General features: G+C 49.3%; 1 protein-coding gene across 4 annotated transcripts in view; it reads right to left on the minus strand.

Annotated features, from left to right (window-relative positions):
• Positions 1-27,454, minus strand: part of YEATS2 (YEATS domain containing 2) — a 1,415,500-nt gene that overhangs the window by 1,095,994 nt on the left and 292,052 nt on the right. For all 4 annotated transcript variants that reach the window (XM_085634927.1, XM_085634925.1, XM_085634929.1 and 1 more), the window contains one exon: positions 10,918-10,962. In XM_085634927.1, the coding sequence (XP_085491053.1) occupies positions 10,918-10,962 (45 nt within the window). The remainder of the gene's footprint in view (positions 1-10,917; positions 10,963-27,454) is intronic.

Consider the following 27,454-nt stretch of genomic DNA (forward strand, 5'->3'; position numbering starts at 1 on the left):
CATGAAATCAGCTCTAGATGAGACATTATCATCTGGAGATGATGGTTTTGCAGGCTATAGACCTGGATCATTATTTATGGGTGGATCAATATTATAGTCATCCCATGGATCTGTAGGCGAAGGAACATTGTCATCATAATCTCCAAAATTCGGCGGTGTATGAGGAGATCCCTGTGGTGTTATATGTAGTGAATCTGAACCTGGCAGTTGTGGTAATGGTGATGATGGTGGATGTGGAGAGGATGGCAACGTAGGATGAATAGGACTTGTAGCAATGTCCTTCTTCTTAAGAGGAATCTTGTATCCAGTGTCTTCTGAACAGACTTTCCTTTAGGAAGGAGTTTTAGCTAAAATGTGTCCAGTATCTGGATGAATGTATAGCTTTTTCCGTTTCGGGTCTAATCTGTCCTTCATAATATTTCAGATTGGTTCCGGGGGATCTGGAAGATCTTCTTTTTATTTTGGCGCCAAAGGTTTCGATGCCAAACTGCACTTGTCTTTGGAAGCGGAAGGTTTCGGCTCCGAACCGGACTTGTGTTTCGAAGCAGAAGATTTACGCTCTGATCCAGACTTGTCTTTCGGAACAGGATGTTTTGGATCCGAAGACGATCTGTCTCGACTCGATCCCGAGTCGGAAGGCTTGACCGTTTGTTTGGCGCTGGGCCCTAGGGCCGGGCGTTGGAAACATCGTCTCGGTGCCGACCACAGCCAGAAGGCAGAAGTGGTGCCAAAGCCTTATGTTTAATAGAATATAGTTTATGGGGTCGGGGGTTTGGTACTCACAACCACCTGTCATGCTGGAATATCTTCGGACTCCTATTCGATCTCTAGGTCGGAATTCGATTCTGCAACTGAGAAGGCCTCCTCTTCTTCCACAGCTGCCGCTTCATGGTCAGATTCTTCTCCCAAGATATCCGGAGTATGTTGAGTGCTTTGGCGCTCCATTTCTCATTGTCGAGCCCGACGATCTCGAAGAGTCTTTTTCGATCGGAACGACTGACAGGCCTCGTAATCATCTTCCTTGTGCTCCGGCAAGAGGCACAAGTTGCAGACTTCGGTACAAGGGTACTTGGAGTGGCACCAAGGACAGAGTCCGTTTACTTACCTCGTGACTAGGAAAGACTTCTTGCAAACATCTGGACCAAACACTAGATGGCAGGAGTATGCAAAGCACACATGCCTCAAACATATATGTCTGCCTTACTAACATTCTGGAAGGGATATGCCACATTCCTGATAAAGACCACTCAGCCTCACATGATGACGATGTACATTACTTCATACATGAAGGAGCCGTCACTGCCCCCCTTTAATACAGGCACTTTTCTACAAGTTGGGGGCTCCCTTTGTAGACTGCCCTTCTTTTCTTCAATCCTGGATAGACCAACATCACCCAACAGGTTTGAATCCTATACATCAACACCACTGACTAACATTTGACCCGGCATCTCATTTCTTTCCAACATGGCCGCCGATTTGGAGCTTCTTGCCTAGCCTTCACACAGTACTGGCTTACACGTGACGTAGACAATGGGAGGAGCGGGGACGGCTCGCACGGCCTCTGGCTGTGATGGCCATCCACCGTCCTCATCATGCCATCAACACGGTTTCCCTGGGCACTGCATTTTCAAAGTTTAATGGACCACCCGAATCGCACAGTTCTCCGCGGGTCGTGGTTTCGGCCCGACATGACTTTGGCACTGATGACTTTCAGAACCTACCTTATCACAAGACCTCTGTGTCATTTCCCTTCTTAATGAGGGTTGCTCGGCGTAGCATTTACCTTCAGGAAGATAGGAGGAAGAAGGTCGAGGGATAATATCCCGCGCTTTGAGTTAAGTTCCTTTCTGACAATCCTCTTCACTATTTGAGGCTTGTGATGTACTTTATTACACTGACTGCCTCCCTAACTGGTTTTTACTTTTGCTCTCTCCACCTCTTTCTCCCCCCCCCATCCCCACCCCCCCTTGGGCTTCCAGTCATCCCGCAGCTACGCCAGGACCTTCTGTCTTACCTAAGGGGAATTTACTCTATTTTCTCCGGATAAGGACGTGAGGCACATTTGTATCTGCATTTATATGTGTATCTAACGTATGAGGACAATTCTCTGGTGTCTCCCCTATGTGTTATCTCCTTAATGACTACTTGTCCTTTGCAGTCCGTGAGGCGCATTTGTTTCTACTTTTTCATGTGTACCTAATGCTCGGGAAAATCCCTCCTCTTTGTCCCATACAATGTATTCCCCTACATGACTGCTACAACTACTAATCCATTGCAGCCGCTTTGACTTACCAGTGTTTACTCTTACCGTGCAACTTGCAATTCCTAGTTCCTGTGATTGTTGTTTGAAACAATATTTGTCATCCTGAGATAGAACTCCACCCCCTAGGGAGTGCTATTTACTAATGACTACGAATGTGTAGTACCATTTCTTGTGAAGAATGGAGGTAGGTTCCTCGATAAGGCAGGATGCCTGCTGACATAGTTTTGTTTTTACATTTTTGTTTATTCCCCTTCTCTCCCTGGGGGAATCCGCTCACTGCATCTAGTCAGTTGCAGTATTGTAATTTACAAAACGTCCACCCTTTATTTGGAGGGTATCTTATAACTTCTTATAGGGTAGGATTACTTCATTTTTTGATCCTGATGAAATGCCATATGACCCTCCTCGAAACTTGGCGCATGAAACATGTTGACCACATTTCTGCACTTTAATTGGTAGCTATCATGGTACATTGTTACTAAAGGATATCTCCTCTGTTTTTACTCAGTCAAGGTACCTGTACCCAATAAAACTTGCCCTGTGGTTACCTTTGACTATTTTAACACACTTTCCTATCACCACCCTATTTTTCACACGCGCCCCCTTTCATGCATTCATCAAACGGCAACAGATCTAAAGACCACCAATAAAGAGCCCCCAGGTCCAGCAGCTCCAGTTTGACTAGGATCGCTGTAGGAAGCTGGTGCTGTAAATACTATACCAAAATCAGGTATGGTGTGCACAGACTCCAGTGGAACCCCAAATATAGGCAGAGGTAAAAGTGGATAGCACCTTACTCTCTATTTGTGGTAGTGTGGGCGAGCAGAGCAGTAAGGCTTTATCAGACGGTAGTGTTAAGCATTTGCTGTACACACTCGGGCAGCAAATGATGTCACATACTCAAAGACTGAACTCCGATCAATTTGTTTGTATAAAAAATATTAGTTATTTTTATTTTCTAGAACCAAGCCAGCCTGGTACAGGTAAGTATAAGTGGTAATTTTCAAGGTAGGTTGAACAATACAAGCAAGCTGGATGAAAATGACTTAATTACCGGTTTGTAAACACTTGAATACAGTTGAAATGACTGTTAGATTACTTTTGATTACTTTGAAGATTACTTTATTGATTACTTTTTCTACTCAGTGTGATATGCCTAGATATCACACTGGGACATTTCCTAGAGAAAAGGTAAGTAAAGCAGTTTTTAGATATTTGCAGTTTTTCAAGTTCATACAAAACCAACTCCACACAATTCAAGGAAAAGCAGTCAATGTATTCCTATGGAGAAAATGTGGTTATCGGTTAACAGGTAAGTACTTGGTTGTGGGAGTTGGTATCCTGGGGTTAGAACCAAGGTTCCCCCAGGGTTAAGGATGCACTCACAAAGCACCCTCTGTGACTCTAGGGCGACTGGGTGCAGAGTGCTGAGGCCCAATGTTATCGAATGGGGGATAGGGGGACTCCGGTTGGTGGTTGCTCACGAGCAGGCCACAAGGTTGTGGGAGCAAAGCTCCAGATGTTAGGCTCAGGGCGAAGGGGGATCCAAGTTAGCACCAAATGTACACCCGCAGCAGTCGCTTGGTGCAGGGTGCTGTTTTGGCATTGGGTGTCCTGTTGTTTTCAATAGGTATTCTCCGGTTGCAATAAAAGCTGCAGGCTCGGGGACGAAGATCTTCTGGAGGTGACCACCGGTTGGAGAGGTAAGTTGAGATGCCTGGGGATGTTGGGACACTGTCGGTTGGGCCACACAAGGCCGTGGGACGTCGGGTGCAGGGGTGTCTTTTGACATCGGATCTTTTACTAGCTCCGGTCGCGTCCGGGGGTATCCTCCAGAAAGAGGCTGCAGGCCTCAATTGGCGATTCGGGGAAGGTCAGAGATCACCAGATCTCAAGTCAGGATAGCCGGCGAGACCTTGTCGTTGTGTTAGGCCACTCAAACTTGGGCGTGTCAGGTTTAGACTCACGGTTTTGGCTGGGGCCAGAGTCTGTTGTTGAGCAAATCTGGTGCTCACGGGAGACAAAGTCTTTGGTTTGGAAGGTAGGGCAGGTCCTCTGGGTTCTCGAGGTTGCTGGCTGCAGGACACACTGGGATCCGCTGGAGCAGGTTCGAGATGGGGAGAGACCAGTAGGGCTGGGGCCAAAACAGTGGGCGTCTTCATCTTTTTAGTTTCAGCATGGATTCTTTGGTCCTCCTTCTCTTCTTCTTGTTGATTCTGGTCTGTGGAGGCAAGATTCGGGGTTGCCACTAAATACTAAATTTAGGGGTGTTACAGGTAGGTAAAGGTTTGGATCAATGTATCACTTCCTTGGGGTGGGAGCACCCCCTGTTGTGCCATCCTCCAGTGGGAGGGGGCATATGCCCCACTCTGGTTAGCTGGGTCCCCCCATCTGCAAGATGGCGGGGACTGAGAGTTGTGCTTCCCCTCGCCTCCCCCACCTGAGTGGGGTTGGTAAAGGTGGGCACATCTCCCATCCTCAATTGGTTTTTCCGCCAATTCTCCCGCCCAAAGTGGGGGCAGATCTGGTGGGAGCCAGTTTCTGGAAGCAGCAAAGGGCTGGGGTAGCTCACAAAGGCGGCAAGCCTTTGAAGCCTCCCCTTCGTGGACCCTGCCCATCTTGGGTGAGGAGGTTTAACGCCTCGTCCCAGGATGTGCATCGTTTCAGACCCCTGAGAGCAGCAGGCTCTCGACCCAGGGGTCCAGAAACATGTCTGGTGGTGGCAGCTGGCGAGCAGCCACTCAGCCTGGACACTAGTGTTAGGTCGTTTTTCAGGGCATCTCTAAGATGCCCTCTGAGTACATTTTTCATTAAATCCCACACTGGCATCAGTGGGGGTTTAAAGTGCTGAGAAGTTTGATACCAAACTTCCCAGTTTTCAGTAAAGCCATTATGAATGATAAGGAGTTCGTACTTACAAACTCCCAGCACCATATACTCTCAATGGCATTACTGCACTTACAATGTCTAAGAATTGGCTTAGAAACTGTAGGGTTACAGGGCTCATGCACCTGTACCCTCACCACTGGTATAGTGCACCCAGCTAGAGGGGGGCTAGCATATGCCAGGGCAGTGGATTGGAGGCATGGCAAACAGGGATGTGTGCCATGTCGACTCTTCATTTTGTTCTGCACCAAAACACGCAGCTTGCAATGGCAGTGTGTGTGTGTAAAGGTACAGGTCTTGTAAGGGTGGCACAATAAATGCTGCAGCCCTTAGAGGCCTTCCCTGGCCACAGTGCCCTTTGTACCTGTGGTACGATTAACAAGGGACTGCTCTGTATCCAAAGTGTGCCAATTGGGTTTTGTCTTAATGTAGTTTTAGGGAAAGAACATAGGCCCTGGGTACCTGTTCGGCAGGAACGCAGGACACACTCAGTCAAAGTACATCAGCAGTTTGGCAAAAAGTAGGGGCAAACATGCAAAAAGAGGGCACTTTCTTACAAGCGCCCAATGATGAAGCAGGACACCCTACTAGGTGTGGGAGGGCATTAAGATCTGACCTTGTGGATCCCCTGAGTTACCGGTGGTCAGCTTCATTATTCCACCTGCCTGTGGACTTTTCCACTCAAGAGGAACTACTCCCCCTATGTGTGTGACAGACAGTTTTCCAGGAGGAGCATGTGTGTAGGACCTCTTTAAATATTTAGCTCTTCGTCCCCCCCTTGTCGATATAGATTCATCTGCTAGCCAGACACGGGATGTCGATTTTATTGGAGGGACTGCCTGAGATCCATTGGTCCTGCTCATGAATGGATAATGAATGAATAAATGAACGCACTTATAAAGAAAGCGGCTACTCAAGAGTGTCCCGGCGCTAAACTCAGCAGATCGGGTACAGAGAGCATTAATCGCTAAATAGATGTGTTTTTAACAGTTTTCTAAAGGCAGTCTCGTTTGTAATATTTCTTAGTTGAAGAGGGAGCTGGTTCCAGAAAGAGATTAGTAGAAAGGAAAAGGAAGAGCCACCTTTCAATCAGGCATCTAGCAATCAAGGAGTGTAAGGATCTTGGGGGACAGTTTTCACAAATTCTCAAGTTCCGGTATTTAGGACCCGATTCATGGAGCGCACGGTGAGCAATCATTAGTGCTTTAAAGACAACTTTTTTTTTTTTAAACAGAAGCCAGTGCAGTTTTTGCAAAAAACTCTTACTGGCGACCATTGTGAGAGTTTAAACCGTAATCGAATTGCAGTATTTTGCACAATTTGGAGGCGATGGTTCAGATACTCAGGAAGTCCAAGGTAGAATGAGTTGGACAAGTCCAAACAGAATAAGATCTCTGTGCATCCCGGGAGAGGAAGAACAAACAGTGTTTCAGTGTTCGTAGGATCCAGAGACAGGACTTGACTACAGAGGAAATCTGCCTCTTCATAGTCAAACTGACCTCATATAAAAACCCCAAGTTCCTGACTCCAAAGGTCGGAGAGATGAGTGAAGGCCAATGATTTGGAGCAGTCTGCTAGAGTGAGGGCAGGGAAGGGGGCAGCGCTTGGGCCTTTCTTTAAAAAAAGAAAATAACCAGTGCTGGACTGGCAATCAGCCAGAGAGCCAGGACACTGGGTGTGCACAATAGGTGTGGCTAAGTAATACTTTAAAAGACTGAAATTATGAAAGCTGAGTCAGTTTTAAGTGCTGATGATTTAGCTGGGAGGTAAGGACATTTGGCCCAATTTGTGCAGAGCCCTAAACAGAGTGTGCTCGCTGACTCTGGAGCATGATTAGATCAATGACATGTGGAACACTGCACTGTTGGCTGTGACAATTCTGGCCACGGAGCGCCGCTCCTCTCCGCCACAACCCACAGATGACTCACTGTCAGAAACCAGTTCTACCACTTCATTAAGAGGCACTCCTTCAACAGCTCTACCTGTTTTTATCCCACAAACTGTGGACCTACTTGGCTGAGCCCGCTGATTACTAGGTCTAGTGTGTTGTTTTTTCCCCCTGCGGGTCTCCTACATCATCAAAGACACTGGCATTGACCTAATCCTCCACGGAGTCATATGGGTTAAGGTGCACCAAGGGTGTGAGACATTTTTGAGTCTCCTTCTTTTCCCCTAATTCCTACTTGGTTAAGTACTCGCTCAAACCTATGCAACCCATTAAATCCCCCCCACTTCCCAATGTTTTTTTTGGGGGGGGGGTCTGGAGGCCACAATGAGACGCCACTATTAAAGTTCCCACACCAAGGGTCTGCTAGTTCATCGTTCGGGAAACCGCCCTTCTTGCGGTTAGCCTCGGATGGGAGTTAAGTTCTATTGTTCAGCAGGTCATGCACCACATTGTACACCGCACCATGCTGAGTATGTTTTTTAAACCACCACAGGGACATGACTAAGATACAGATAATTACATGGAATGTTTGTTGAATGGGATCAGCGCGTAACCAACATCTTGTCCAACAATATATCAATATCAGGTGGAGCTGCACGCACAAAGCGTTCCTTCAAGAAGCGCATGTTGCGGATGGTGAAGTTGCCAGATTGCAAAAGCGATGGTGTGGACAGTGCTACAGCACTACCTATTCAGGCCTTCCCTGCGGGGCACCAATATGGATTCGTCCCACAGTTCCCTTTCGGTGGCTTGACACGGAGGCCGACCCCGAAGGGTGGTACGTCTTTGTGTAAGAACAACTTGATGGCAAACAGCTCCTATTAGGCAGCATCGATGCCTTGAATGTGGCACAACAAGCATTCTTTGCCCGCCTCACGGTCACCCTCACAAAATGGGAACATATTCCATGGATCAATGGAGGTGACTTTAATAGTGTCCATGTCACCGTCCTTGACCGCTCCCATCCCCATAATTAACTCTCCCATTGTAACAGCAGCAGCAGGCCCTACTCAGTGGTTCGCACATTGGTCTCTTTCAGATAGCTGGTGCACATTGCACCCAGACACGAAGGGTTACTCATACTAATCCTCTGCCCATGATCTTAGTGTGCGGCTGGCTTCATTTTATGCCATCCGAATACTCACTCCCAGTTAACGATTGGAGACTACCTTGGTAAAACATTTTCTGACCATAACCCACTTCTGCAACATATTTACGGAGTGGGGGCTGCCCGCCCTATCTCCCCACCTGGCGCCTCTACCAGCCATGTTAGAGGACGCTGTGTTCCGGGACACAACTCGGGAAGCAATTTCTCTGTACATAGCAGAGAACTGGGGCACAGCAATGTCTAGGTAAATAGAATAGGAGGCTCTAAAGGTGGTGCTGCACACTCACTGTATCAACACTGGTTTGGGGGCGAGAGGGGATCTCCACAGAGAATTGACTGCACTAGAATTGGCCCTAGGCACACCAGAGGCGGTGTACAGTAGAACCCCTACTACCTGACGGGCGCTTGTAGAACGACAAGCTCGGCTAGTAGGCCAACTTTGATCCTTAGAATTCAGAGCCTTCCAGGCCAAAATGAGAGACAAATCTGGACAGTTATTGGCTTGGCTCCTGCGTAGCGTGAACGCAACAACACTGATCACTATGCTTCGTCAATCCACAACCTGTACAGTCACTAGCCAGTCAGACATATATGCCACATTCACAGCCTATTATAAATGATTGTAGGATCCCCCTGCTCTCAATCCAGCTGCTAGCATACACACGTTTCTTGAGAATATCACGCTGCCCAGTATAGATCATATAGGTTTTGAGAATCTTCAGATGACTATCACAGAACAGGAACTGAGCGCCGCCATTCGGGGATCGACTACATTTAAAACTCCTGGACTGCATGGCCTCCTGGTCAAGTTCTAGAAGACATTTGATGATCTCCTGGCCCCCAAATTACTGGAGTTATACCAAACTGCAATGGAGGAAAGGCTCCCTCTGACACTTCGAGGATCTCATTGCCCAAACCTGGCAAAGACTCACCAGATGTGATGTTCTACCGCCCACTGTCCATGTTGTGGACCAATTACAAAATACTTAGCAAGGTTATTGCAGGCCGCCTCCTAGAACATATGTCCCAGTTGTTCCATGCAGTCAAGAATGGTTTCATTCCTAACTGCTCAACCACTCTAAACATCCTCAGGCTCCACAGGGTGCTGGAGCTGGCGCCAACCCGCTGGCCCTACGCAGCTTATATAGTGATAGATTTGTCAAGGGTGTTTAACACAGGGGACTGGGCCTATGTTTTCATCACTCTTGAAGTTGGGCATTACCAGACACCTAATGCTCCCCATGAGACTTTTCTACACGAATCCTATGATCTGCGTTAAGATAGGTCAATTAATATTGGTTCAATAACAATCAGCCGAGGTACGCATCAGGGGTGACACTTTCACTGCTCCAGTTCGTCTTCGTAATGGAACTGCTTGCCCAACGTCTGTGACGCAATGGAGGTGAGGTATACCCCTGGGGGATGAACCACATGTCCTTTCCCTTTATAAGCATGATGTGCTCCTCTATATCCGAGACAGCAGGCGCAGGGTTAGAAAGATCAAGGCGGTCCTTGAGGAAGTTCGGGCTGCTTCGGGGCTGGGGGTGAACTGGACTAAGACTTGTCTGTTCCCCCTGAGCCCAGATTGCCCGCTGCATCACCGGACGGTGGGAGCCCACCTTGTGTGCTGGGAGCCTCACAAATTTTGCCACCTTGGTATTCGTATAAATCACAGTATGCTGGACTTAATAAATGGCAACTTCACGCAGGCCATTGCTTCCCTTTGTCCACACCTTGCACTTTAGAGCCCACACCCACTTACAGTGCAGGGCCTGGTATCGCTATCCAAGATGGTGATGCTTCCTTGTCTTTTTTATTATTTCCATAATCTCTCAGACCATAATCCTACTCCACATTTCGCACTCTCCACAGCATGTTAGGAAATTTTGTTTGGAATAAGGGCAGAAGGCACGTAGCACTACACAAGTCTTAGCTGCCAGGTGATAAAGGGGGTCTAGGTGCCCCTAATTTTGGACATTATTATGGCGGCGCAGCTGCTGTGGCCATCTTGATGTTTAGCGGGCTACCACTTAGAAGAGCTGGATATACCCACACCGGACCGTGCTTGTCGAACGATCCATGAGTTGTTGATATCAAGAGGTAAACTCCCTACGCAGTCGAATAAGCTGCTGACGATAGCGCACGCCAGCTACACTAAAAGTCTGTGGTTGTCCCCGACCCTAGTACCGTACACATTGGAGATCCGCATCAGTTTGATGAATTCTTTCAGGAACTTGCTCGGGAGAGAGGGGGTAGAGATCTAGGAAGCAGAGGGGGTGGATACCCCGAGTGCTCTACTCATAATTCAACCTTTACCCCATTGAACAGTTATGGGGCAGCTGCTTCAACTTGTTTGATTAGTGGAAAAACAAGCTTTATTTTTCAAATCTGCCAGTTTTTAGAAGAGCATGTGCTCAGAAATGTGCAGTTCTAAAGCAAAAATATTACATGTACCAATGTCCCAATTAAACATATAACATCATAAACAGACTTCAATATACATGAACAGATTTTAAGCAGCCACTTATTTACTTGTAAACTGGTGTTCCAACTTGTGGGGAAGCGCTCAGTGTGTTAAATTAGGAGGATCAGCACCCCCTCTCAACGCCATTCACTTCAGCCGCCAAGGGAACAGCCCAACTACATAAACTCATCAATTACCAGTGCTGGAATCATAACAGTGCAAAAAGATAGCACAAGACAGAAGCATACCGTTTCAGCTCCAAGTGTCTGCAATCCAGTGTAGGTCCGGTCCAACTGTTTTAGAAAGTCAAATAAAATAGCAAATTAAACAATGTGCCTGGTACAAGAAAACTGTTAAACACGCACCCAACTCCCAACATCATATCACATGAAAAAGTTTGCAAGAATTCAATTAAAGTACCCCTGTTAATAATTTAACAAAATAATACACAGGTAAACATTCCTCGCATAAGAATATTTATTTATTTATTTATGCGATTTTTTGTGCGCAACTAATACCCTAAGGTGTCTAGGCGCAGCGAGATACTCTAGTTTACAGCACAGATCAGAGCGCGTTCTCATTGATTAAAAAGCCAGGTCTTCAGTAATTTGCGGAAGTTAATAAGGGTGGGAGCGGTTTTAATGTGCAAAGGAAGTGAATTCCAGAGCACAGGCGTTGTTACCAAGAATCGCCTGTCACCCCAGGTGGCCGTTCTTGTGCGGGGGACAGTCAAAAGATAGCTAGCTGCTGATCTTAGATTCTTTTTGGGGATGTACACCTGAAAAGCCTCTTTTAGAAACTTTGGTCCTGTCTGGTGGATGGCCTTATAGGCTATACAAAGAGCCTTAAATGTGATCCTGCTCTCAACCCTTAACCAATGAAGATGGCGTATGGCTGCAGAAGTGGAATGACGCCTAGGGATGTTAAGCAGGATCCGTGCTGCCATGTTTTGGACGGACTGAAGCTTGTTTAAGATGTATTTGTGTGTACCAAGAAAGAGAGCATTTCCATAATCTAATTTTGAAAATACTAGTGTGGTAACTAGCGTTTTTCCTGCAGATACTGGTAAATACGGCAAGAGTTTTTTTATTTTCTTCAGTACAAAGAAAGTAGCCGAAACCACCTTGTTAACGTGGCATCCAAAAGATAACTTATTATCAAAAATCACTCCCAGATTCCTGACTTTGGTGGCTGGCACCGGAGGCGGGCCCATTTGACTAGGCCACCATGTGTGAGACCATTCTGGAGAAATTGTGCCGAAGGTCATAACCTCAGTCTTCTCCGCATTAAGTTTCAGGCAGTTACTGTGCATCCATGATTGTACATCCAGTAAACCCTCCTGAAACTTAGCTGCTACCACGGGGCCATTCTTATACACCGCCAACACGAGCTGGGTATCATCGGCGTAGGTGGTTAAACGCATCCCATGGGATTTAATGACCCTCGCCAAGTCCGAAACATAAATGTTGAAAAGTGTAGGACTTAGCGAGGATCCTTGAGGGACCCCACAAGGCAATTCAGTAGTGGGCGAATAATAATTGCCCAGCTTTACTGCCTGTCTACGGTTGGCTAAAAAGGAGGCTATAAGATCTTTGGCCAGATGATTGATCCCAAGGGTTGCGACACGGTCGACCAAGATGGTATGGTCGACCGTGTCAAAGGCCGCCGACAGGTCCAATAGAATAAGAACTGCAACTCCTCCTGAGTCCATAATCTCTCTAATTTCGTCTGAGGCTTTTATTAGTGCTGTCTCAGTTCCGTGTTCCCTCCGGAACCCGAACTGAGTGTCGTCTAAGAGTTTATGATGTTCAATAAACTCTGAGAGCTGTTTATTCATAGTTGCCTCTATAATTTTGGACGTGAAGGGGAGGCAGGCAATAGGCCTGTAGTTGGACGAAATAGTGGGGTCTAAGGAAGGTTTTTTTAATTAAAGGTTTAACAATGGCCTTCTTCCAGCTTGCTGGGTAGACACCAGATTTAAATATGGAATTACATATTTCAGTTAGCGGCTGTGTGATAACGTTCTGTAGTTTATTCATTGTTGTAGGTGGGCAAGTGTCAAGTGGGGAACCTGATTTGATCTTACAAATCAGCGCACTTATCTGATCTTCAGTAGCTGGCTGAAACTGATCAAAAGAGGAGTTATTGGGTATTGGATAAATGATGGGTGTAGCATCAGTTTTTCCTGCCTGTTCATTAGAAAAAGTGGAATAGATGTCCATCACCTTGGTTTTGAAGAAAGTGGCTAATGAATCACATAGTTCCTGCGAGTTCTCAATTATAGGTCCCTTTGGACTAGAAAGAGAATTCACAACTTGAAAGAGCATCCTGGCTGAGTTGTGTGCTTGTTCAATTTGGCCAGTGTAAAAGAGATTCTTTTGCGTGTTGATGGCTTTTTTGTAGATTGCTAGAGCGCTCTTATAATCTTGCTTAGCAGAGGGACTGTAATGTTTCCTCCAGCGCCTTTCAAGATTTCTACAGTACTGACGTTGGAGGCGCAGTTCCTTTGTGTACCATTGAGCAGATGGCGTAACTCTATTGGGGCGATGATATTTTTCAGGTGCAACTTGGTTGGCTGCCTTTAAAATCCATTCCTGAAAATTTGTGGACATGGTCTCAGTATCACCTGTGTTTTCTGGAATAGATGACATCAGGAGATTAATAAAATACGGCATATCTGCCTTATTCCACGTCCGTGCCCCCACTGGCAGGCGGACTTTATTCTGAGAGAGTTTGGGAGGTAACAGTTTGATCCTAAAAATTATAGCTTGATGGTCAGTCCATATCAAAGGAAGTACTACTGATGTCTCAATTTTGGGGTCGTTAGTAAATACACCATCCAGTGTATGCCCAGCATTGTGCGTGGGGCCCCTCACTAGCTGCTGCAGTCCTATTGCCTGCATGTCAGCGATAAGTTGGATTGTATCACGATTATCCATGTTTTCAAGCGGGAAATTAAAGTCCCCAAGAATCGTATAGTATGGTGAACCTATTACTGATTCCGTGATATCTGTAAGAGCTGCTAAAAATTTGGTACGTGTTCCTGGAGGTCTGTACACAAGTGTCCCTTTAAAAGCTTGTTTCTGGGTAAGATTGATAGCGAATGCAACAGCTTCACAATTAGTGCTGTGAATAGGATCACATTTTGTTCGATAGGTGTCCCTATAAGGGATGGCTAAACCTCCACCTCACCCTGAGATCCTATCTTGTCTAGCTACACAATAGCCTTCTGGGGTAGCCAGTACAAAATCAGGACCGGAAGCATCGTCTCCCCATGACTCGGTAATAAGAAGTATATCCAGTTCTTGGTTAATAATAGTCTCCCTTATTACCAGACTATGTTGAGGGAGTGAGCGTACATTGATTAATGCTGCTTTTACATATTGGTCGATAGATGGGGAAGCGCTGGGGGTTTCCTGGGAGTAGGATGTGGTGTTTGTCGCAAGCCGTGGAGATGGCAAAGAAAAAGCGCAACCTACACATGATATAGGTGCGGTAGGCAAGTGTTTACATAGCAATAATACTTCACAAGACCTATCCACACCTGTGTTCCACTGTTTCAGCTGTGTGGAGGTGTAGCATAGGGTAGATATGGCTTCGTGAGTGGCAGCCGGACCAGGGGGGTGGCCCTGGGCCCGGATCTGGCGCGGACGGGCGCAGACGGGCTTGTCTTAGGCGCGTCTTCGGCGCGCGCCCGCTGCGCACGTCCGCTGCGCATCCTGGGTGAGCGAGGACTATATAGCTCTCTCCCGGAAGTGGAGAAGAGCTAGAACACGTCCCGAGCCAGCCCTAAGATGGCGGCTGGTACTCGTGGACGTGTTCGAGTGCCCAGTTCCCCCCGCTCTAGCGGGTCGGGTAGGTGCCGATTTTCAGTTTTAAACACAATGTGAAAGTGCAAAGGGTATTGCAGGGCAGTCAATAAATAAAACAGTAACAAGACCTAGTCATACCTGTCTCCTCTACCTGAGTGAGGGACGTCCTCTTGCGACTGACCGTCCTGCTGTCCGAGATGTCGACCAAATCGGAGGCAGACAGGTCGAAGTCTAAGACTACCAGGCGGGGAGGCTATATCCAATCCAACAATATGGATCGTTATGCCCAGCAGAAGGGGTCGCCTGGTGGATCGGGACAGTCACTGGAAGCACAGAAGGCCGATTCATCCCCAGCCTCGGAGTTATCATTGCAGGATATCAAGGGGGCGATAGATGGGATGCAATCTTCGATTGGGCGACAGTTCGAGACCCTGGCGCACAAGGTGGACATGATTTTGGTCGATGTCAACTTGATTCGCGCGGACCTGGGAAAAACCAATGAGCGGGTCAAGTCCCTGGACCTCAAGACTACTGGCCTCGCGGACGATGTCTCGGAACTCCAGGCTGAGGTGCGCAAGCTACGAACCGCGAATGACCTCTCCGCTCGCCGGCTCGAGGACTTTGAAGGTCGGGCCCGGCGCAATAATGTGCGCATTATTGGGGTCCCGGAAGCTTCGGAGGAGCTCTCCGTGGACCTCCTCGTCGAGGATCTGGTGGTGAATCATCTTGCGCCAAAGGGCCTCGGCAAGTTTTTCGCGGTGGAGCGGGCTCACCGAGTGCCTGGCGGACGGCCTAAGGTGGGAGCCCCCCCGCGGCCGATTGTCGCCCGGATCTTCCACTTTCGAGATCGGGACGCTATCCTGCAAGCATCGAGGGTAACAGGCCCGGTGCCTTTTCAAAATGCCTCTGTGAGCTTTTACCCTGATTTCACCCAGATGGTCCAGAAACAGAGGCAAAGTTTCCTGGGGGTGAAGCGGCGGCTTAGGGATATGGACCTGAAGTATGCCATGCTTTTCCCCGCTAAGCTGCGTGTGGTATATGAGGATCGGACTTTCTTCTTCGAATCGCCGGACATGGCAGGGGACTGGTTGGATGCACTCCCTCGGCGACAGCCCGGCCGGGACAGCGTGGATGGGGTGGAAGGCGACCGGGATGGACAGAAGTGATACCTTCGGTGCTGGCCTGCTTCGATTCAGCCCTGGACAGTGACTCGCACCTTATTGCAGTAATGGGAGGGCGGTGGGGGGAAGATAGGGGCTCTTTCCTCCCTTGGGGTGCTTTTTGTAGATTTGTTTTTGGTAGGGCGACAGGCACACTGCAAGTTGGGGGGGCCTTGTAAGCTGACGCAGGGGTGCAGGGTGGGGGGAGGGTTTCAGGTTGTTGGGGTTGTTGTTTGGGGTTGTTGTTTTTTCTTGCAAGGCGTAGCAATGACTGTCAGAATTGTCCGATTGTGGTTCTCTGGGGGGGGGGGGGGGTCTCTTTGTGTTCAGGGATGGGGGATAGGGGCTTAAACGTACTCAGCTGGAATGTTAATGGCTTAGGGGATCGTATAAAACGGGAGATAGTCCTGCAATTTTTGAAACGGACCTTGCCAGATGTGGTCCTCTTGCAGGAGACCCACCTTATAGGGAATATGTGTTATGCACTTAACAGAAAGGGCTACAAATTCATTGCTCACTCGGGGTTTTCCTCGGGATCCAGGGGTGCGGGCATACTTGTCAGAGCTTCCCTACCATTTGAGGTTGACTCCACCATTGCTGATGATAGGGGGCGCTTTGTGGCCGTGTCGGGGAGGTGGGAGGGCAGAATGTTGGTTTTGGTTTCTGTTTATGTCCCTCCTGCCTTGCAGGCCTCCACGTTTGCCGATCTGGGCAAGGCCTTGTTGGAACTCCCCGAAGGGATGCTAGTGGTGGGAGGGGACTTCAATGCGGTTGGTTCTGGAATGCTAGATAGGTACCCGCCCAGAGACACCGGGGGGGCTCAGAAGTGGCTTCCCGACTTTATTGATACTTTTGGCCTGGTAGATTGTTGGAGGCTGCGGCACCCCACTCAGCGACAATACACCTTCCACTCCGGGGCCCACGGGAGTCTCTCCCGGATTGATTATCTGCTCACTCTGGCGGCACACGCCTCTTTGGTAACTGAGGTTAGGCACATGGCACGGGGCATATCAGATCATTCACCGGTGTGGGCACGTCGGGACATAGGCCGGGTGGCGGGGGGCAGGGTGGCTCCCGTTAACCCCTGGTACTTTCGGGACCCCAAGATGCGCAGTGCGTTGCTGAAGACAGTTGACCACTATTTTCGAGAAAACCAGGGCTCAGTTGACTACGCGGTGTCCTTGTGGGAAGCTTCTAAGGCTGTACTGAGAGGAGAAGCCTTGTCCCTGGTAGTGGCCGCCAAGCGGCGGAGAGACGCCGAGGTGATACAAGTGGAGGACGAGATAGCGGCTTTAGAGTTGGCCTTGGAGGGGGATGTTGAGACGTCCACGCTGCACAATTTGAGCCTGAAGCAATTGGAGTATAGAGATCTGGTGACAAATGCCGCCAAGACCCTTCACAGGGAGCAGCAGGGGCGGTTGTATGATGTTGGTGATAAGGCCGGGAAATTGCTGGCATAGCTGGACAAAAAGGAGCGTGTTAATCGTGTGGTGCCGGAGTTGTTGACGGATGGGGGAGAGGTTGTCACTGATCCCGACGGTATAGTCCGGTGTTTCTCAGACTATTTTCGTACGGTATACGCCTCGGTCTCGGATAGACCGACTGAGGACTCGAGTGATCTTCTGCGTGACATCGCTCTGCCCTGCCTTTCCGCCATGGATAGGGAGGACCTCGATGGTGATATCACTGTAGACGAAGTGGCAGGTGCTATCAGTGCGTTGCGCTCCGGCAAAGCTTCGGGCCCAAATGGTCTGCCGATAGAGCTGTACAAGCTTTGTCCGGATAAGTTTGCTCCTCACTTGACCGCCATGTTCGTGGAGGCGCGGAGGAATGGGTTTCTTCCGCTCGATCAACGGCTGGCGACGATCGTGGTAATACATAAAGACGGAAAGCCCCGGGATAGGTGTGGTTCCTATCGGCCGATCTCGCTTCTTAACGCCGAGCCGAAAATCCTTGCCAAGATTCTCGCGAACCGCCTGGTCCGGGTACTTGGCGACTTGATCCACCCGGATCAGTCGGGCTTTATCCCGCACCGTAACACTGCACTAAACCTTAGACGCCTCCACGGAGTGATTGCCAGGACGGGTACGATACGAGAGCCGGCTATTGTGGCGTCCCTCGACGCCACGATGGCCTTTGACACGGTAGAGTGGGCATACTTGTGGGCGGTGCTGGCCAAATTCGGCTTCGGGCCTGAATTCGTGGGGTGGGTGAGGCTGCTCTATGAGGGGCCTCTTGCAAGCGTCGTGGTGAACGGGCGGGCGTCGGCACCTTTCGAGCTCGGGAGAGGCACCCGGCAGGGTTGCCCCCTGTCGCCGTTGCTGTTTGCCCTTGCTCTTGAGCCGTTGGCGGCGTGGATACGGTGGCACCCGGATATACGTGGGCTTCGCTGGTCGCCTGACCACGAAGACCGTATTTCACTCTACGCTGATGACATTCTGTTATATCTTGCCTCGCCTAAGAAATCTCTGATAGTGGTTTGTGACGTCTTGACATCTTTCGGTAGAAACTCGGGCCTAGTCATTAATTGGGGGAAGTCACACTTGTATGTCCTGTGTGGGGATGTCCCGCCTGTTCCGCGTAACTGTTCGATTCAGATAGCCCAGCAGGGCTTTTTGTATTTGGGGATCTATATTTCCATCGACCCCATCTTGCGCTATGAGAAGAACTTGCTCCCTCCCTTGGCGCGCCTGCGGCGGGATGTGGCGGGCTGGCGGCGAGTGCCGCTCTCCCTCCTTGGCCGCGCGGCACTGTTTAAAATGATGTCCCTTCCCCGTTTCCTCTATGCCCTGCAGAACACTCTTGACCTGGTCCCGGCCAGCTATTTCCGTGAGATCGAAAGCCACCAGCACGCGCTCTTATGGGACGGGCGTCCGCGTATCGCAGTTGCTAAGTTGACGGTGGCGACGGACTCGCTGGGCTGGAGGGGTAAGCTTACCCTTGCCACCCCTCTGTTTGACTCCGAGATTCTGGGGAAGCTTTGGCGCACAAAAGGGTTCGAGAAATGGGATTTGATCGGCATATCCAGGGTTGGAGACCTTTTGGTTAAGGGTAGGATAAAGTCGTTCGAGGAGCTGCAGAAGGAATATGAGCTGGGGAGCACGGAGTTCTTCCGATATGCACAAGTGCGCCACGCCTTGCGGTCAGTCCTTGTGGAGGGGGAGAAGGTGCCCGAGTCCTCTCCGTTGGAGGATCGGATCCTGGATGGTCACATGCCAGAGAGCACGATTTCGCTCATTTATAAGAAGCTTATCAATGTTCGGGCGGATCTTCTCCTAGGGTTACGCGCCCAATGGATTAGGGACGGCCTTGAACTAGATGATGAGGATTGGCAGTCCGCAGTTTCTTCTCCCAAAGAGGTCGCTATCCCCGCGCGCCTGCGGCTGGTGCAGCTTAAAATACTCCATAGGGTCTACGTGACGGGGCCCAGGTTGGTCCACATGGGTTTCTCTGAGGAGGGCCTATGTCAGAGAGAGGCTGTGGTATGGTGGGTACCTTCCTCCATATTATTTGGGAATGCGGTGCGATTATGGAGTTCTGGAGGCGAGTCCACGAGGTGATGGGGGAGGTGACAGGAATTGTTATGCAGCCTGAGGCGCGATGTTGTCTCCTGAATGTCTGGAGTCCTACTGACCACAACGCGGCACAGACTCAGTGGGTGACCCTGGGGAACATGGTAGCCAAGCGCGATATCGCTCGGCTGTGGGGCTCCAATAGGCCGCCCACATTGACAGCGTGGATGGAAGACATGGACTGGAGTATGTTTAGGGAGAAGACAGTGTATTGTGCTCGGGGGCGCCCTCGGAAATGGCATGCTGTGTGGGGGCCATGGAACCAGTACAGAGGGGACATATGCCTGCCCCCCGACCTGGATCCGCCTGAGGAGCAACTTTCCCCTTAGTCTTTTTCCGGCTTTGACTTCCCCGCTGATATGCGATTGTCTCTAGAGTCTCTGCCTTTCCCTCCTTTCCCTTACTATAGATCTGTGCCTGTTGGACGTGATGGGGCTCGTCCCCCCTGATGGGAACCTCTATTGGTGTTTACAGTACCTTTCGCCTTGCTTGTGTTTAGGGTTGTATTTATGTTTATGCAAAATAGAACCTTTGGCTCTCCTGTCAGTGATATGTGGACGCAAGCATGTGTTGAATCTCTAAAGCTGCCGTACCTCCGGGTTGTCGGCTGAATAGCTGTGTCACTGATCTAAAATAAAGGTTTTTCAAAAAAAAAAAAAAAACAGTAACAAATCTAAAATTATTAAAAATTTCTATAAACCCTCCTAAAGCAGTCTAAAATATCTCAATTTCAGCAAATATCAGCGCTACTGAATCTGAGGCTCGTTCGTGCTCTGTGGCATGTAAAATGAATATCCAGCAGAGGAAAAAAACAGGACTTTTACAAACATTTCTACCAGAAGATAATGTCCTGGCAATACATAAGTAACATAAGTAAAATCTCAGGAAAACTTTCAGCCTATGAAAAAAGTCCAGGAACCCTTACATCATAAAAAAAGTCCCAGCAATATTACAGGAAAATCCCACAAAATATTTATGCAGGTCTCAAGTCATTTTTAAACCATCAATTTGTGAGACATATGCTGGGCTGTATCTTGCCTTCCATCCAGTTACCAACCTCTTTTTATGGCTCTACCACTTAAAATTGACTCTAGGAAAATGACAGAGGAGACCTTCTTCATGGCCATCAACTGGCATTCACTGTCAACCAAAAGCAAAACACCTGAAAAGCAACTGTTCCTTATGTAGCCTCTGATTTCATTACAAGACCGGAGGCTACCATTATGCAATATAATTTTATTGCTGCCCAAAACTGCAGCCCTTTAAAGTACATATTACATCATGAATGCAATACATCATGAATAACAAAGTTCCAAACAATAATACATAGCGCCATAGCAACAGGTCAACATCCTCTTTTATTTGCTGCCCTCGGACAGTTAAGTATACACTTTCCTTACTCTCTATTTTATGACACATTATGAGCCTTTTTTAGACTCCTAATCATTTATTTCCTAGCTGGATAGTCACAAGGTGAGTAAATCATACCGATTGTATTTAATTTGGAAAGAATCCTTTCCCTTTCATTCTAATATTTCATAAGATAACTTCTTCTTTCCTCCCCTTTCCAATTTATGGTTGGGATACCCTTTATCTTCCTCATTTATATGGAATAATCTAAGAATTTATATTCATGAGAAGCTTTACCTTTAGTCGAGCTTCACGCGCTCTGCAACGAACTGCGCTCTCTCGCTTTGTGACGGTCTCACTCCACCGTCCTCCGGGCGGGGGAGCCGTCTTTTCCCTTGTCGGGGAGGCGATTTCTTCTTTCGACGTTAGGCAAAATATTTGGTTTGCCTGCTTTACCCGGTTGCCTCTCTCCCCGCGGGCTCCTCGTGCGGAGACACCGCAACCTTGTAGGGTCTATTTGATAGACTGAAATCGGCTCACAAACAATGAAGGGCCGGCGGGGGTCACGTTACGACGTGACCCCGCCCAATTAATTCATAACAACAAGGGCAACTTCCGCATAAAAAAGACGGAAAGAGAGCTTAAAGGCATAATAAAGTCAAAGCTCTTTAACAGATTTAAGGACTCGTGCGAAAAATTACTATGGTAACAACTAACGACCAGTAAACACACGGAGCAAACAGGTAAGAGCCCTTCTTACAGGAATATCGTCTTCATTTACCAAAAATTATAACTTACTAGTACAAAAAAAAAAAAAAAGAGAAAGGAGGAAAAAAATGGACAATGACTCAGAATATAATGAGGAAGATGACAATGCCTTCCCAAATGAGAATAACTTAATGATTTTCTTAGAAAATCACCTTAAATCCTCATTAAAAGAGGCTGGTGATTCCATTATGAATAAAAGGAAAAGAGATTTTGTGACTGAAGAAGACTCAATCGTCCTCTCCAAAGAATGCGAACCCTTACCCCCAAAGGGAGGCAAGGTCGCTAAAAAACAAAACATATGGAACCACATGGTAGCCTGTGCGCTAACAAGGAACAAGCCTCTTCATCAGGTAGCTTAAGCGCTACAAAAGAACGTATTTTATTACAAGGTAGCCTACGCGCTACAAAAGATCAAAATACTACAAAAAAAGGTGCCCCAAGCGACACAATTAGAAAGAGCAGCCTCATTGGCGCAAAAGGATTAGGTGCCCCTCGCGACACAAGAAGATATAGTGACCGTCCTGGCACAAATGACCTCATCATGCAAACGGATAACTTTGATTTCCGTTCTAATAATAGTTTTGACGAAGAAGAAGACGAATATATTTTTGACCCCCTTGAGAATCTAGACATCGACCTCCTTGACGAAGATCTAACAGAGACATCTAAGAATAATTCAATTAAAGACCCCTCAGGGGTAGAGATGTTTAACCCTACCTAATTACTCTCCCAAGAGGATCTGAATGGTGGCCTTTGGACCATGTATCCAACTTCATTAAATACTGGATTCGTAAACCGCTTGAAAGCGAAACCAGAAACCTCATGAGAGCCGAGTGCCCCAGACCCTTTATAGAAAATAAGTGTGCACTAACCCCTAATCTAGACCCTGAACTCTTAACCTTTCTCTTTAAAACAGGCAGAGACCCTAGAAAAGGTCTCGAACGCTGCCTCAAACAGTGCCAAGATAGGGTACTTGATATTCTTGGTCCCCTAGCCAAAATTCTAGATTTGGCAGAAGAAGCATCTCTAAATGACACCTCAGTAGATGTAGATCTTTTAAGGGGTTGGAGCCAACGCGCTCTTTGTTTTCTTGGAAATGCTAACGCAGGCCTAACTTCAGAGCGTAGAAGAGGAATTCTGATGAGAATCAACTCTACATTGGGGGACCTCGCTTCCAAAGAAGTCCAGGGTGACACCAAAGGACTACTATTTGGCGAAAACTTTGTTAAACTTCTAGGCAAATATGTCACCACCTTTTCGGCCTTCAGTAAGGCTCAATTTAATATGAGAAGGATGTTCTGAGGCAATAGAATTTTTGGACGGACTGGCAGGAGGGGACTGGCTGCCAGCCGCGACAATACAGGTCCCCATATTTCCAAAACCAACGTGGATATGGAAGAACCTTCAGAGGTCATAACCCCTCCTTCTTCCCACAAAGAGGCAGAAACTTCCGTACCCGTGGTGGTGGCAGAAACCGATCCCAAAACTTTGGAGAACAAGGTAAGATCTCTAAATCCACATGTTTTTCCCATATAAAGGTAGGGGGAAGGCTCCGACTTTTTACCAAAATTGGCTTACCATAACAAACGACCCTTGGGTTCTAGAAACCGCACAAGGATTCAAAATAGATTTTATTTCACCCCCCTTCCAAACACACCAACCCAGAGAATTAATTTTGGACAAAGAACAATCCACCCTTGAAGATACAGAAGTGATTCAGATGTTATTAAAGAATGCTATCTGCAGAGTATCCGACTCAAATCAGGGTTTCCTAAGTACGATTTTCTTTTTTTTTTTTTGAAAAACCTTTATTTAAAAATCAGGACACAGCTATTCAGCCGACAACCCGGAGGTTCGGCAGCATCGATGATTAGAAACAGTGATGCGTCCCCAGTAAAGTACAAAGAGAAGTGCAAAGGTTCAATTTTAAACAAACACAAAAAGCACAGCAAACCCCAGCAAGGCAAGAACACTAAAAACCATGGTGAGAGCCCCCAGGGGAGGCCGGACCCCACTCATCTACCAGTTACAAGATAGTGTAAGGAGGAAGAGGGGGGACAGCAGAGGCCCAAATAGTTCACAAACCAGACTGTGCTGGAAAGAAGGTCAGGGGGAAAGCTGTTCCTCGGGCGGTTCCAGATCAGGGGCAAGACATATTCCCCCCCTGTATTGATTCCACCGCCCCCAGATGGCGTGCCACTTCCGGGGGCGGCCTCTAGAGCAGTAGACTGTCTTCTCCCTAAACATGCTCCAGTCCATGTTCTCTTTCCACGCGGTCAGTGTGGGGGGCCCCGAGGAGCCCCACAATCGCGCGATATCCCTCTTGGCGACCATGTTACCCAGTGTCACCCATTGGGTCCGCGCCTCATCGAGGTCAGTGGGCCCCCAGATATTCAGGAGACAGCACCGCGCCTCCGGCTGCAGAGCAATGCCTGTCACCTCCCCCATTACTGCATGGACTCCCCTCCAGAATTCCACAATGACACCACACTCCCAAATGATGTGCAGGAAAGTACCCACCATACCACACCCCCTCCTGCACAGGCCGTCCTCCGAGAACCCCATGTGGACCAGCCTTGGCCCCGTCACATACACTCGGTGCAGTATTTTAAGCTGCACCAGCCTCAGGCGCGACGGGATCGCGACCTCCTTAGGGGAAGAAACAGCTGACTGCCAATCCTCATCATCTAACTCAAGGCCATCCCTAGTCCACTGGTCCCTCAGCCCCAGAAGCATGTCCGCCCGGACGTTTATAAGTTTCTTATATATAAGCGAGATCGTGCTTTCGGGCATGTGGCCATCAAGGACCCGGTCCTCCAAGGGAGAGGACTCAGGCACCTTCTCACCCTCCACAAGGACTGATCGGAGGGCGTGGCGCATCTGAATATATCTGAAATACTCGGAGGGCCCCAACTCCTCAAAGGACTTCACCTTCCCCTTATGCAGCACATCACCCACCCTGGAGATGCCAATCAGGTCCCACTTATCAAAGCCTTTTGAATGCCAAAGCCTTCCCAATCTCTCCGATTCAAACAACGGGGTAGCGAGGGTGAGCTTATCCTTCCAGCCCAGCGAGTCAGTTGCCATCTTCCACACCCGCACTGCCACAGCGGTGGGCCCCGTGAGGGACGAGTCTAGGGATCGCGAGTACAACGCCCTGTAATAGTTACCACCACGCAGCAACCACCTGTCCATGGCATACCCAGGGCTGAGAGCAGGGCCATAAAGCCCATGATTGATCGCGCTCAGCTGTGTGGCCCAATAGTACCGACGGATATCTGGGAGCGCAATGCCCCCGTCGTACCATGGAAGCGTCAGCTTTGCAATAGCAATTCGCGGCCGCCCATCCCACAGCAACGTCCGTTGGAGGCCTTCGACCTCCCGAAAGTATTTGGCCGGCACCCAATCCAAGGTATTCTGTAAGGCGTAGAGAAAGCGGGGGAGAGACATCATTTTGAACAGGGCCGCACGCCCAACGAGGGAGAACGGCAGCCTCCGCCAACCTTCAACATCGCGCCTCAGGCGTGCCAGGGGGGGGAGCAGATTCTTCTCATAGCGCACAGCCGAGTCCATGGAGATAAAGATCCCCAAGTACACGAAACCCTGCTGGGCGATCTGTATCGAACATGTTCTAGGGATCGGTGGAACCTCGCCACTAAGAACATACAAGTACGATTTGCTCCAATTGATGACGAGACCCGAGTTCCTACCAAAAGATGTGAGTACGTCACAGACCACTATAAGTGACTTCTTGGGTGAGGCAAGATACAACAGGATATCATCGGCATAGAGCGAAATACGGTCCTCGTGTTCAGGCGACCACCGAAGGCCCCGTATATCCGGGTGCCAGCGTATCCACGCAGCCAGCGGCTCAAGGGCGAGGGCGAACAACAGAGGCGACAGGGGGCAACCCTGCCGAGTACCCCTTCCAAGCTGAAACGGAGTCGACGCCCGACCATTCACCATAACACTAGCTAGCGGCCCCTCGTACAGCAACCTCACCCAGCTCACAAAACCGCTGCCAAAACCGAACTTGGCCAGCACGGCCCACAAGTATGCCCACTCCACCGTGTCAAAGGCCATCGTGGCATCAAGAGACGCCACAATAGCCGGTTCACGCAACGTGCTCGCCCTGGCGATTACGCCATGAAGACGCCTAAGATTCAGCGCTGTGTTTCGGTGCGGGATGAAGCCGGATTGATCCGGGTGGACTAAGTCGCCAAGTACCCTAATCAAACGGGTCGCCAGGAGTTTAGCCAGAATTTTCGGCTCCGCGTTAAGAAGTGAAATAGGCCGATATGAGGCGCACTTATCGCGGGGTTTACCCTCTTTGTGTATGACCACAATCGACGCCAGTCGCTGATCCAACGGGAGGGCCCCACCCCCCCCGCGCCTCCAAAAACATGGCGCGCAGGTGAGGGGCGACCCTATCCGGGAACAGCTTGTACAGGTCGATCGGCAAGCCGTTCGGTCCCGAGGCCTTACCCGAGTTTAACGCGCGGATAGCCCCCGCCACCTCGTCGACCGTTATGTCACCATCTAGATCGTCCCTATCTATAGCGGAGAGGCAGGGCAACTCGATATCACGGAGGAGGTCACACGAGTCCTCGGTTGGCCTATCCGACGCAGAGGCATAAACCTTACAGAAATAGTCCGAGAAGCTCTTTACAATCCCCTCATGTTCCACAATCGCCTCTCCCCTCTCTCCCGTCAACTCTGGCACCACTCTATTGACCCGTTCTTTTTTGTCCAGCCATGCCAGGAGTTTCCCTGCCTTATCACCAACATCATACAGTCGGCCCTGCTGTTCCCTACTGAGGGTCTTAGCGGCGTTCGTCACCAGGTCTTTATACTCAGTTTGCTTCAAACAAAGCTCATGCAGTGAGGACTCTGTAACCTCCTCCTCCATCGCTCCCTCCAGAGCCGCGATCTCCTCCTCCACCTGCAGAATCTCACCATCTCTACGCCTCTTGGCAGCCACTACTAGGGAGAGGGCCTCCCCCCGAAGCACGGTCTTAAAAGCTTCCCACAGCGACACTGCCGAGTCAACGGTTCCCTGATTGTCCTTGAAAAAAATTTCTACCTTCTTTACCAGGGCGCTGCGCATCTTGGGGTCTCGGAAATACCAAGGGTTGATAGGGGCCACCCTTCCTCCTCCCTCCCGACCTAGATCCAGCCGGATCCACACTGGCGAGTGGTCAGATATACCGCGCGCCATGTGCCTCGCCTCGGATACCAACGAGGCATGCGCGGCCAGAGTGAGCAGGTAATCAATCCTGGAGAGGCTACCATGTGCCCCGGAGTGGAACGTGTACTGGCTCTGTGTGGGGTGCCGGAGCCGCCAGCAGTCTATCAGACCAAACGTGTCTAGGAAGTCTGGAAGCCATTTCTGAGCCCCCCCTGTGTCTCTGGGCGGGTGTCTATCCAGCAGGCCGGAGCAAACAGCGTTGAAATCCCCTCCCACCACCAGCATTCCCCCCGGGAGATCCAGCAGGGCCCTACCCAGATCTGCAAAAGTGGAGGCCTGCAGGGCCGGCGGGACATAAACCGAAACTAAAACCACAGTCCGTCCTTCCCACCGCCCCGCCACCGCCACAAACCTCCCCCTATCATCAACAATGGTGGAGTCCACCTCAAATGGCAACGAAGCTCTAACTAGGATGCCCACACCCCTGGACCCAGATGAGAATCCTGAATGTGCAATGAATTTATACCCCTTCCTATTCAGGGCATAGCACGTATTTCCTATAAGATGTGTCTCCTGCAGCAGGGCAACATCCGGCATTGATCGTTTCAAAAATTGCAAAACAATCCCCCGCTTAATGCGATCCCCCAACCCATTAACATTCCAGCTTATAACACTTAAGCCCCTACCCCCCATCCTCAAACGGAAAGAGGCCCACCCCACACCCGAGGAGCCACCATGGAACAGCCCTGGATATAAGCATCATGCCTTGCAGAAATAAACCCCCCCAACAACAACCCCAAAATCCCTAAAACTCCCCCCACCCTGCACCCCTGCTGCAGCTTACAAAGCCCCCCCAACTTGCAGTGTGCCTGTCGCCCTACAAAAACAATAAGTCTACAAAAAGTACCCTAAGGGAGGAAAAGAGCAACCCTCGT

This window comes from Triturus cristatus, chromosome 11, assembly GCF_964204655.1.
Source record: "Triturus cristatus chromosome 11, aTriCri1.1, whole genome shotgun sequence".
NCBI classification, from domain to species: domain Eukaryota; kingdom Metazoa; phylum Chordata; class Amphibia; order Caudata; family Salamandridae; genus Triturus; species Triturus cristatus.